Source organism: Conger conger, chromosome 1 (assembly GCF_963514075.1).
Source record: "Conger conger chromosome 1, fConCon1.1, whole genome shotgun sequence".
Lineage (NCBI taxonomy): Eukaryota > Metazoa > Chordata > Actinopteri > Anguilliformes > Congridae > Conger > Conger conger.
In genome coordinates, this window is record NC_083760.1 from 32,026,243 (window position 1) to 32,039,945 (window position 13,703).

The 13,703-nt window shown below is 39.5% G+C and overlaps 1 protein-coding gene across 3 annotated transcripts in view; it reads right to left on the reverse strand.

Moving 5' to 3' along the window:
- Positions 1 to 13,703, reverse strand: part of LOC133107594 (ephrin type-A receptor 7-like) — a 93,184-nt gene that overhangs the window by 8,807 nt on the left and 70,674 nt on the right. The window contains exons 7-12 of one of the 3 annotated variants that reach the window (XM_061216597.1): positions 12,534 to 12,702; positions 10,260 to 10,368; positions 7,739 to 7,794; positions 3,215 to 3,340; positions 1,716 to 1,901; positions 675 to 736 (exon numbers count right to left, since the gene is read on the reverse strand). In XM_061216597.1, coding sequence (XP_061072581.1) covers positions 675 to 736; positions 1,716 to 1,901; positions 3,215 to 3,340; positions 7,739 to 7,794; positions 10,260 to 10,368; positions 12,534 to 12,702 — 708 coding nt within the window. Of the gene's footprint in view, positions 1 to 674; positions 737 to 1,715; positions 1,902 to 3,214; positions 3,341 to 7,738; positions 7,795 to 10,214; positions 10,369 to 12,533; positions 12,703 to 13,703 lie in introns of all 3 variants that reach the window. The other 2 variants (XM_061216590.1, XM_061216583.1) reach the window with 2 other exon arrangements.

Here is a 13,703-nt window from a genome sequence, read left to right on the forward strand (position 1 = left end):
GTGGCTATGGATAACTTAGCTACTTGAATGCTACCCTTTCTGTGAAATTCTGTGAGATTTTCTTATCGCACCTGAAACTAAAAATGTAAACATTTTTGCTAGTGTGTACATGTACTACAATTACATACTGGTCCTTAAATAGCTTCACGCAGTATTATATAACTACATTTAAAATAATTTGCTTTTGTGTACTGACATGCACCAGAGACCCCAGTGGTGGTACTTCACAGGTCACTTCCTACCCTAGGGTGAGAGGGCTGAAGTTAGCTGGGATGCCTCTGTCTTATCACACACTGACTCCTCTGGCCAAATGGGCAGGAACTATTTGCAGTGGCCGCTCAGCTAATGGACAGCAGAGTGCAAAAGAGGAGCACTAGCAGTATGTATTCTGAAAGACAGCATGTGCTAGTCAGCACTCCCCCAAATAGTTGGAGGACACCACAGTGTTGACATATGCCTACGAATTCCAAATCCCCCCCCATATTTTTTTAAAAGAAATTCTGGGATAAGGGGCTTCAGTCTCCACATTTAAACTGGCATGGTTGATATCCAGCTATGTGGAAGTTTTAACAGGTTAGCTTTTCAGTCACCCTGGCTAGAGATGCATGGCATGTAAATAAATAATAAACATGTTGCAAAAATAGTTACTTCATTTCAGCGATGGCAGCACTCACCCTAAGAAATGAATCTAATGCTCCATTTTCCATATATTCCATCACAACCATAACTGGTTTACCTGAAAAAAAGAATAATTATATCTGATGATTAAAAATAACTTATAAACTGACCACCAGTACTACCCGTATCTGTGTACATGAATGCAATAACCATACATACACTACTATATAAACGTACAACATTCATATACACACATATAATACAGTGAACTGAAGTGAACATGACATACACTCATGAGCACTTTATTATGTATTTATAAGCCTTTTTTTACTTATTGGTCTTCTGCTGCTGTAGCCTATCCACTAAAAGGTTTGACGTAGTGTTCAAAGATGCTCTTCTGCATACCACTGTTGTAATATGAGGTCATTTGCGTTACTGTCACTTTTCTGTCAGCTTTGACCAATCCGGCCCTTTTGACAAATCTGGCCCTTCCCCTCTGACCTCTCTTATCAACAGCACATTTTTGCACACAGAACTGCCACTCACAGGATGTTTTTTGTATTATTCTCTGTAAACTCAAGAGATTGTTGTGTGTTGAAATCCCAGGAAATCAGCAGTTTCTGAGATACTCATACCACCCTGTCTGGTACCAACAATCACTTAGTCACTTAGATCACATTTTTCCACATTCTGATGGTTGAACATTAACTGAAGCTCCTGATCCGTAGCTACATGATTGTATGCATTGCACTGCTGCCACACTATTGGCTGATTAGATAATCGCATGAATAAGTAGGTGTAATAAAGTAAAGTCCTCATAAAGTGCTCGGTGAGTGTAAAACAAATAGATCAAAAAGTATTTGATAGTACTTGCCATTTAATCTGCCTATATTCAAATATTACTTTTCTAACATCTTTGGTTTCATCCACACTTTCATCTAGCCCTTGCATGATTAAAGTAACGAATATATGGCAAATTATATTACAACCAGAACAAGCAAGAAAAGATCAAGGGAATCATCTGAGGATAATCCTGTCTCACTATAGAGTAGACGGTGTGTTTTTGTTTTCCGGAAGTAGATGCACACCATCCTTACCCCGGGTTACGACTCCTTCCAGGTGGAGCACATTTGGATGGTCAAACTGTCCCATGATGCTTGCCTCGGACAGGAAGTCACGTCTCTGCTTCTCCGTGTGACCTACTTTCAAAGTCTTGATCGCCACAGGTGTGTCTCTCTTCCCTGGAAGTTTCAGGCAACCACTGCACACTTCCCCAAACTCCCCTGCCAGAGAGAGGATCAGGAATACTTTATTCATCCCTGAGTAAACTCAGTTCTTCAGCCAAAGTCTGCACAAACAAGGTTCAAACACATGGCGTTCTCTAAAGCTAACTCAGATATCATTTCGGCATTGCTCCAATGTTAAAAACATTGGAATCATGAATCTAAAGTAAGAAATGCATGACTAATCTACAGCTGTTTGAAAATAGTTTTGATGAATGATGCAGACTTAAAAAGTTAACGGCACTGAAATAAGACAAGCTTCATGTTTGACAAAAAATCAGTGCAACCAAACATTTCATTTTCACTTGTGTGGCTTGGATTCATTTTTTTTTTGTTTATGAAAAAGAGCAAACTGTGTTGTCAATTTAGTTATTTAGTTCAATATCTATTGACAATTGGAGCAAGAATGATTTTCATTTATCTCCATCAAATAAAGTGCTCATCCTGTTTAAGGACCATTTCAGGTTTCAATGCGTGGTCTAGCATAAAATTTGGATGGCAGTGGCAGTGCTGATCTAGGCCGGTGGCTGACTGACCAGAGGGGTTGTTGGTGCACGATGAGATGCAGTACTGGCTGACAGAACCCTCCCATTCAAGGGCAACGGTACAGCCAATAGTGCATCACCATCGAATGGGAGTGTTTCGGTTGGCCGGAATTACAACATTGCATAACGCAACAGTGGCCCTTCTGGTTGATTGTTGCCTGCAAGTCGACCAGTTAAACCGCAAGTAAAATGGCTTCATCCAACAGATGTCTGTGTGAGCCTGACCTGCGAACATTTCCAAATTATTCTTATCTATAAGAAATAGGGATATAAAAATATTATTTTTTAAAAATAATTTCCAGGGGATAAACCACCTATTACACACCAACACCATTTGAAGTTGATCAGGCAGCTTTTTACTTGAGAAAGCTAACTCAGAGAGGAGGTAACAGGAACACACAAGACAAAAGGAACATACTATGAACCATATTGAAGATGTCATGGATAGACTGTAGGCCAGACAGTAACAGGAACACATAATAAACAATGATGTGGATGTTACTCCAAAACTTGCTATCTCCAAAACCCGTGGGGCAGAGATTTATCAGTTGCATGTTTTCTCCTCCACATTTCAAAGATGCAGAGCACGTCCTAATATAATTGTGCGTATTGCAATTGTATTTTTCCCCTTTTCTTTGCATTCACTGTATCATTGAATAAGCCGGGAAAATGAGTTCCACTCGAGTGGGGTCATTTTGGCTGTCAGTGTGATGCATGGGTGTATATTATAACTTAAACAGGAGGAGATTAGAGAAACTGCAAGCTCACCTGTGCCAATTACTCGCTCAATCTTAATACAGGAAGCATCCAGCTCCCTGGCAAATTGATTGACAGCCGTGTTTGGATCCTCATAAGTTTCAGGGTCAATGTATGTTTTAGTGGCTGGAAATTTGACTGTAGAAAAAGGAAACAACATTACAGTTCAAATTATGTATGCACATAACACATTATTTTTTGACAGGCACTCATTTATACCAGGATGAGATTCAGAGGGAGTTACTAAATAGTCTTCAGGTGAATAGCTTTTGTGTCAAAAGTAGAGGTCGGCATCCTGACCCAAACCCTTCAGGCCCAAAGACATGTTGTGATTGGGCTGGGTCTCAGGCCTGCTTTTAGCTTTGTGTGGTCAGATCGGGTTCAGGCCTGCTGCCAACCCGGAAGTTTACAAATAGTAGCATAACATTTCTGTTAGATGTTAACAACTATTGACAACAACAGTACAAAGCTTCCAGTTTTTGTAGTGTACTGTTATGCTCAACTAGCAAATTAAAACAGCCGTATTTGACAGCATAGGAGTGATTAATTTATGACCATAATGTTTAACAGAAGGGAAAACACTAAAGCTAGCAGACCAGTCTGGTCTGACCAATATCAACAGTGACAACATATTTACACCACAATACCAGAAGGGAAAATGGCACTAAAGCTAGCTGGCTTTTTACGAACATTAAAATATAAATTACTACTCCATTCCACCACTTTATATACAAACACATGCTCAAAGAAGGACATTGCTCCTGTGCTGTTTGTTTCAGAGCGTACAGAGCGCAAATTGTGTGAAAGCTCAAATATGGCTGTTTTATTTTTCAAGCATAATGGTGCTGCAAAAACTAGAAGCTTTGCTTAACACCATTGATGTTAATTGTTGTTAACATCTGGCAGAAGTGCTGCTCCCCCCCTTCTGCATTCACAAGCACACCTTCACTAGCAGCTTTCGTGTGGAAAGCACTGGGTTATTTTCCATTGATCTTTATGGAGTTTTTGGATTGTTATTTCAGCAATCAGGCTCGACTGCGTTCAGGCTTGAACTATGGTTAGAGTTTTTCAGCAACATAATCTCTTCAAGTATTTTGATGTATTCAAATTGATCCATGATCCCTGGTATATGAACCCAACACCGTATTATGAAAAACATCCCCATACCATAATTTTGCGCCACCATGCTTCACTGTCTTCACAGTGTACTGAGGCTTCAATTCATAAAATAGCCAACATACTGTCGACGACCATTAGACCCGAAAAGAACAAATATACTTCGTCCACAGAATGTTACGCCATTTCTCTTTGGGCCAATCGATGAGTTCCCTGGCAAATTTTAACAGATTCTGCACATGCCCTTTTTTCAACAATGGTGCTTTATGGGGGCTTCTTGTTGATAGCTTCGATCAAACGTTTTCTGACTGTAATAGCACTTACAGGTAATTGTAGATCATCTTGTAGATCAGCTGATGAATGGCTGAATCTTTGGCATTCTGACTATTCTTTGATCCAATTTAACAGTAGTTGCTCATTTTCTTCTACTTGGTCAGGTTTTTGTTGCCATTTTAAAGCATTTGAGATCATTTTAGCTGAGCATCCTATAATTTGCTGCACTTCTTTATACGTTTTCCCCTCTCCAATCAACATTTTAATCAAATGACGTTGTTCCTCTCAAAGGGCCCATTTTACTTAGTAATTCAGAAGGAAATATATTTGATAACAATGTGTGAAGCATTTGCTTCCCTTCTTCCTCAATAAAGTACAATTAATGACACCTGTTTTTTCGCAGAATGAATTAATTCTGTAATTAAACTCCACACTGCTATTATTTTGAACATGCCCCTTTCAATGAATGAGTCACTTACTCAGAACAAGCAGCGTGCATGTCATGACAATTGGGTCTGTTGTTTTTCTATTACACTACTACATCTAGAATAAAGTATTTGCCACGCAGAAATATCACTACTACTAATAACAGTGGTTAATCAAGTAACTGATGTTGTACTGCTATTTTCTTGAACACAACTGTATATGGTCATTACATTTAATCCAGTACAGTGCAGTCTGTAAGTATCTCAACAGTGGTAGGATTTGAAATGAAACTATGAATATGAGATCAGAGTGCAGACTGTCACCTTTAAACTGATCCATGCAGGAATTCCATCCATTCTTATAGTTTCCCCATTTTAGGGAACCATAAGAAATTGGACAGTTTCCCTCTCAGCTGTTTCCGATTAGTCAAGTGTATTCAATCAAAAGGTACAATAAATATTTCAGTATATAATCTTGATTCTAGGCCTTTGGAGTCTGTTTGTCAAGAGGGCGAGAGTTGTGCCAATGAAAGTCAAGGAAGCCATTATGAGGCAGAGAAATAAGAAGAAAAAAAACTGTAAGACATACGCCAAACAATATGCTTAGGGAAATACATTTTAAACAGGCTTTTTGAAAGTTCAATCCATGCTTAGAACCTCAAGTGAACAAAAAGTGTCAAGTTGCTGCCTCTCTTTGATCTCATTTGCATGCAAATTCAGTTTCATCTAATTACAATGTTACCTGTCAACTTTAATAATATTCCAAGCTTAAGATGTTGTGCCATGTGACTAATGCACATTCGCCTAGGGCAGCCTGTAGCATAGTGGTTAAGGTACTACATGATTGGGACCAGCAAGGTCGGTAGTTTGATCCCTGGTGTAGCCACGATAAGATCCGCACAACTGTTGGGCCCCTGAGCAAGACCCTTAAGCCCACATTGCTCCAGGGGGATTGCCTCCTGCTTAGTCGAATCAACTGTAAGTCACTTTGTATAAAAGCCAAATAACATGTAAGGTAATGTACTCAATAAAAAAATAAATGCAGCAAATATGCATCCCAAATAAATAATGAATAAATAAGTAACAAATGACTTCACAGCTCCAGGTGGAATTCTAGCAGATGGAACACAAAATAATGTATTAGTAATTGGAAAGATTATTCAGCTTTAGATGGGAGTAATGTCAGCTAGCTTTCTCATCACTAGCACTGTAACTGCTTTCTCTGGCATGGACTGTCTAATCTCAGTCTCTTGAGCAGAATGTGAATTAAAGACCCAAGTATCTAATGGTCTATGCTACTTGTTCCGCTCCTCTAAAAAGTGGTTATTCATTTAATCATAGACTGGGATTCCTTTATCAGACCAGGCAAGGAAGTTTGGGGTTTTGCCTCAAACTTACTCTGTTAATTACTTAGTTGCAGCAGGACTACGTTGTGTGAAACTGCATTCTTAGCTACAGTATATAGCACATTGATCTGTGCAGGCAGCACAGATTATAACAGGCTTAGATGGGCAGCAATTTGCATCTGTTTCTTATGGTGGACAGTGTAAATCACATTAAGGAAAAACAGCAGGAGACAGAGCCAGGATGCCAACTGATCTGGGGACAGTTACGCTGCACATCAGGAAACCAGGGAACAGAATGAGCAGCGGAACCTGACCAAATTGGGAGCAGGTACACTGCACATTTTGAAACATCTTTCGAAAAGCTGCTGTTCTCTTATGTTTCTAATGTTTGCAAATTCTAAATTGTTCATATAAAATTTGATAATATAAGGAAGGTGCCTCCCTTTGTCCTTTTGTGCCTTTTCTGTATGCCCGTTATCTTTGCCTGCACCCTAGACCACTCATTTTCACTGGGCGCGTGTCGACAATGCTGCTGAGGTGTTAATTAACAAAACTGGGGAAGGGAAATCTAGTCTTATTCTTTCTCATTAATATTCATGAAAGGGAATATAAGAACACTGCATAAAATAAGACAAATGACAAACATCAATGAATTTCCTGGGTCAAAATTTAAACTGCCAGGAAATACTGCAGTTTATAAAATGCATTGGCTAGAATATGTTTACCTGAATGCGACGAGAGACTGAAAGCTCACAAAATATAGGTGTCAGGGCAGCCTGGGAAGATGCATGCTTTTAGGAACCTCTTCTATAAATCTGAATATATTTGAGCCAGAACACAGCCCTGAGTCATGGTGATTTTTTTATAGATGCAATTTTCATATAGATTTTTTCTGCCTTTCTCCCAATTCTGAATGGCCAATCGCACTCGCATACCCGTTCCCTTGAACGTTCTCTGTCAATTCCCTGAAGTGCATGCTGTTACCTGGGGTTTATTTTCACTCCACTGGCTGATTGCTTTGGAGGGGTACACTTAATGTGCAGCCGTTACAGACAGACTTCAGGCACCCCATCAACCGGAGGAGTCGGTCTTGTAATAAAGCAGGACAAACCTGCCAAATAAACCCTACCGCCCTAGCACACCCCCTCTCGGGAATGCTGCGGCCAATCACGCCCAGCCCTGTGGGACTGCCAGTCACTGTGTGCACTGGTGTGGGCAGGATTTGTTAGCGTCTGACCGTTTCACACTGAAAATCAGTTGGAGCTGTGTGTTGTTGGCCCACTACTAAGCCTTGATGAGCAGTTGTACTGTAGCACTGGAAAATCTGTATGTTAGTATAGCATGTTCGCAAGAAGCTGATGTGAAGTCACACTCACATTGGAAATAGAGTTCGTCATCCCCATCTTGATCAGCTTTGCTGTACCCACAGTGCCTTTAGAAGGAAACACAAGAACCAGGTCATGTGAATACTTTGTTATTGCCTTATTATAGGATACCATGTTATAGCTGTTGCCTGCAATACCTTCTTCCAAATACAGATTTATTGTATTATTATTATTATTATTATTATTATTATTATTATTACTATTTTCTGTTCTAATTTGCCATCTCCGATCCCACCAGAATCTGGAATGTGTAATTTGTGAACAATGTACTGTTCAAGCATGTGGCCTCAGGCTAGGGGCTTGAATGGGTGAAACATGTGCCTGTCACCAACTGCTTATTTTCGAACCCTAGTTGCAAGCCTCGTACGCACAGAACAAGGGTGGGGAAAACCCACTGAGAGAGCAACCCACGGGCGCCCGGAAGGCCAGCAGGAATCATTCCAACAATGATTATTCCCTACTGACTGGATGCCTCCCATATCCCCAAGCAGCGCGGAGCCAATTATGTGCAGCTCTTGTGGGGCCGCTAGCCACAGTCAGCACTAGCATGGGGTGGATTTGATCTGATCACTCGTGTTCATATATAGAATTACATTCATTAAATATAGATAAACATTTTTTCAATGAATGCATTAAAATGAATAAATATGTTAATTCTTGCCTGGCCAAACTCCTGATACCAGCAAAAAATATGGTAAAGGGTTAAAATTGAAAAGAAGCAGCAAGGAAACAAGACAATAAACAAAGCACTTCTTGGAAGAAATTAATTCAGCAAGAGAAGGAACATTAAACAAATGGTAAAACCCACTTAATATAGTGCAAACACACACACACGCACACACACACAAACAACCAGCTCCTGGTTGTCAAAGGTACACCTGAAATATGGGTCCTGAAGGTGTGAAAAATAGCACACTCACACAGGAGCTTTGATATCAGTAAGCTAGCGCCATGCCGTTAATGGCCTTGTATTGGTAGTCTCTGCTGGTTGAACAGTTAAGAACAGGCGACATGCGTTGCGCATGCGAAAATTTGCGAGGCTGACACTTGAAGGTCCTTTATTCGAGAGGAGGAACATTGTCGGGATTCCTGCAGGCGAAGGACTAAAGCTGTCTGAGTGGGGTGTTGCGTGTCGAAGGCCGCCGCTTTAGCTTCACAAGGTGTTGACCGTGACCAAGGAACAGCAACCTTGCTTGGCCCGAAAAACACTTTCATTCAAACATTTTTTAATGTGGGATCCGAAAAGACTGTGTTTGCTTGTCAGAGGAATACTATTGTTTGAAATGTAAAAAAATCATCCATAAAATATACATCCGGAGAAAACAAATATTATAATTTGAAGACTACTTTATTTGAGTAGATATTTTAACTGTTCTTATGTAGCACCCATGTTTTAACACAAGCCTGAAAAGTGACATACCCAAAATAAAATTTTCACTAGAATTATTCTAAACATTACTGAAACAAAGGAACAGAAGCTCAAACACAGTGGAATTTTTTTTTTCTCAACAAAAATGTTGTTTTGAGTGGATACAGATGCTTGTGGCTGTGCCAGGTCATCTTAAAAACACAATGGAGCCACAGCCAGAACGAATCGAGAAATCCTGGTTCAAATTTGATGACAATACCACCAAAATGAGTATTCTGTCTTGTCGAGGTGGGATTCCAAAAAGGCCATTAGTAGGATAGAAATGAAATGGCCTTCAAAAGAATACTTGGCAAACAAAAGATGTTATGGGTCTTTAGAGCTATATATTGCATACTATATGATCATGGAAGAAGTGTTTTTCCTTTTCCCCTTGCCTGTAACCCTCCCTCTCCTTCCTCTCCCCTTGCCACCTTGGCAGCAGCAAGCCTGAAGATAGCAGAAAGTAATTCAATTAGCTACTGTATCTAGTTTACTAATCCATTCATTGAGATCCTGAAGTTTTATTCAAATATGCCACCCCCATGCACATGGCAAACACAACCAACAATTTCACATTTCTTATTCAAATTCAGGCCTACTATCATTTTAGAGACTAATAATAATAAATATTTTGAGAATGTATTTAGATGCCCACCAATATGAAATGGGATCAAGTCGGAAGTGGAATCAGCAGGGGTGCAAAAATAGAGACTAATATCAGCCCCGGTTCCAGACTGCTTTGATTAAGGGGGAACCTTTTATTCAGAGCACAGTTATTCATTGTCTACATGAATACTTTAAATTGAAAAAAGGGTCTTTGAACAATCTTTCCCCCTTATTTCACTCAGCAATTTTGCCTTCTTCTTCATATTATTATTATTATTATTATTATTATTATTATTATTATTATTATTATTATTATATGTAATTCATATTATTATTATTAACAACAATAATAATTAATAATCAACAAAAATAATGGCTTATATTACAGTGAAGTAAATATTAGTGAAGTGGCAGTATATTTTCAGCATTCATTATTAACATGAAAAGGAAAGCAATAAGGGGAGAGCCAGCAGGAAGCATGAATCCCGCAAAACATACCTTCTCCCAATGATGAACCCAAACACCATGAACACCAGGATTATGGTTCCAGCCACAGCTACCACTGCGATGATGATGACAGGGTTCTGTTCGCCAGAGACCGCGGCAGCTGGGGAAAGGTGCACAAACCCGAGCAAAATTAGTTCCCTGCAAGCTGGCCACAAGTGAAGTGCGGCACTTATGGCTGAGAGAGAAAATACTTTGTTGTCATCTGCATTGTTTACTAAGCAGGACTGAAAGCTAATGCCTGATCTAGATGCTGCATGTCTCATTTTGCATAGCGAATATTTGTGAAATACCAAAAGAGTGTTTCCTGAATGGAACATTGATAACATCTCAACCAGACAATAAGCCATGACAGGCACAATGCAGTTCCTTTGAGGGAGAGAAACATAACCAGTATTGCCAGATGATATACATACATACATATACATCTCGGGGAAGTTGCACCAATGCTGACTCTTGATGTGTGTGTTTTCTAATTGCCTTTTATTAAATTAGATTGTCATTGAACTTTTTTTCTGTAGTTTAGTTGCTTTCCGGCAATCTTTGCCTGTGCATTGTACAGTAGCACCAGCAAGGTTTATCTTTTATGTAATCCCAGCACTCATTTTGGCTTCTAGATTTGTCACTCAGTGATGTCATTTCGCTGATAAACAAAAATGACCAAAATCAGTTTCCCTAGACACCACAAAACAGGATTTTACCCTGAGAGAGAGAGAGAGAGAGAGAGAGAGAGAGAGAGAGAGAGAGAGAGAGAGAGAGAGAGAGAGAGGCTCTGTGAGTGGTGGGTGGGACTAGCACATGTAGGGATGTTTGGCTTGTTGCCAACCAATAATCAGAGCTGGAAAGACAGTATGTGCCCAGAGAAAAAGAGGGCAGATGATATCCCATTGTGTTCTTTAATCAATGATGCCAGTGTTTATGTAAGAGATAATCCCTGGGGCTGGGCTGGGCTGGGCTTTGAAAATCCAACACAGAGGTATTAAATCGCTAGTAAATTGTAAAAAAAAAAAAAAGACGCTAAAATAATGACTTTAGCTAGTGTCTTCAGTCAATAGTGACATTGTGAAAAAACAAGCCCGAAGTTGAGTATTATAAGCACACAAAGGGGCTTGGTATGAAATGGTATGGTGGCAGCACACAAGATTCCAGAATCTACATCTTATCTTGGTAACAAAGTGAGGTCAAAGTGCAGTAATTAAGTTTATTTGCATAACATGTTAATGGGTGGGCTCAATTTAATTAATTGTTATAGACTACAATACATTGACTTGTGTAAATGAGAGAAAGAAAATTAGAAATTCACTGCAGCTTTGCTCAGCATTTTATACCATGACTGTTATTCTGGGCCAATTTAGGATAGGTCAATGCAGACCTGGGTCAAATACGTAATTGTTTTGGATTCAATCACTTTTCTGTGCTCTACTGATCTTGTCTGGTGTAACTTAGCCAACCAGGAGGACCAGAATGCACTTTATGAGAGTATTTCATACATCAGACAAGTAAAGCATCAGTAAAGCAGAGAAAAGCATTTAGATTCAAAACAATGACATATTTGACCCAGGTCCGGTTCATTGCTAACAATGTGAGATGACCTTACGTGCGACCACAAGTGATGGCCCAATGATGTGAGGCAGCAAAGATTTTTTTTCATGCCAGGAATAACCCTGCGGTAGTCTCCTTTTGTAAACAACTCAATACTTCGTAAAGCATTATCAAGTTCCATGCCTTCAGCAAAATACAGTACACACAGCAACCCTTACTGTGGTAAATCCACATAATGATTACAGACAACATGAATCCAATCTGTCAATACATTGATTTCAGGAATGGTGATACGGATGACTATTCCTTCAAATGAAAAGCAACAGAGTTTGATCTGCAGTCGAGGACCTGGACTTTACCAAAAGGCTGAACAATTCTACCCTTAAACTTAAATTGTTTCTTTTTTGGAATTTCATTGACAGGCCCTATGAAAATTCTATATCATTTTGGTGTCCAGGGGCCCCAAATTAAATGTATTTTGTAAATATCAAGTTGTGCATATGGGGTATATGCAAGAAGGGTTATTCATTTCAGTGCAAATAATCCTGATTGTCTCCTGCTTAGTTAACCCTACATTCCTCCAGGGGATTGTCCCCTACTTAGTCTAATCAACTGTTGCTTTGTTGCTTTGGATAAAACCATTAGCTAAAGAAGAAATGATTATTATTCAATAGTAATGGCTGGACAGGCTACAGAGAACACTTTGGGGTGAGGGGTAGGTGGTACCTGTGGCCTCATCCTGTGTGGTGACTTCTAGACTGGGGCCGTATGCGCCCAAACCCGCCAGCGTGACCGCGCGGATCTGAAACACATAAGCCGTGCTTGGCTTAAGGTCGTTCACTGTAGCCAAGGTTGATTCTGATTTCACAGTGGAAAATATGCCATCCTTTTGATCCTTTCCAAAAGAGAAGAGAGTTAGATGCAGTGACATTGTCACCACGCTCCTTAAAAAAAAATAATAAAAAAATAAAAACAAGCAACAAAAACAAGTTTTACAGCTTCACCAAAGACATGAATGTTATGTCTTCACAAAACAGTTCTCCACAAAGTAGAATGTTCCGGGTGTGGGGTGTATCATGGGATTCTCTGGCCTTTTATACTTTTATACTAACAAAATCTGTTATGACAGAGAGAGGAAGCAGCATTGTGTTACTCTGAAAAAGTGCTAATACATTTAATTGTGCAGATGTACTACGTCTGTAGTATAGATTTTTTTGTTGTTGTTGGTATTTTCCCATCCAAGCACAAATGGAATGCCAGAACTGGTTTACAATGATACTACACATGTTCCCATGTTAGGGCAGGACAGAGTACAGCTATGTACAACCCAAAGCCTGCTCCTGAGCAATGCTTCAAGGGGATCCAACAGTCGCATTTATCATCAGTGCGTGTGCAAAAATGTCATTATAAGCCATCAAAAAACACAGATTGCATTCTGAACTCTGCATACAAACAAATTCCTTTCTAAGCGGCGCAACAATGCGAAATGCGCAAATATCATTCCGAATCATGCACATATGCAAATTTGATTCAAAAACCATGCCTGCATGGCAATTTATAAATGTAGGATTGACATAATCATTCCTCCATTATGTACATGCACACATATCATTGCAAAGTTGATATGTGAAAATTGAATTCAAAATAATGTTTACGTGGCTATGGCTGTCTAAACATTTGAGCATTTAAAGCATTCAGGGGAAAATACACAGGTATCATACATGGAAAAATAATTTGTACATGAGTCAACTGAAAAGATCTCCTTGAGAAATAGTTGGGGGCATGAATTTGAAACCATCTGGCAATGCCATTTTTTCCATTCACTTGCCTCAGTTGAAAGCTTTTGTTTGCTTTGATTTTTGTTTTAAGCCAATTGCCTTTTGTGATTTAGTAATC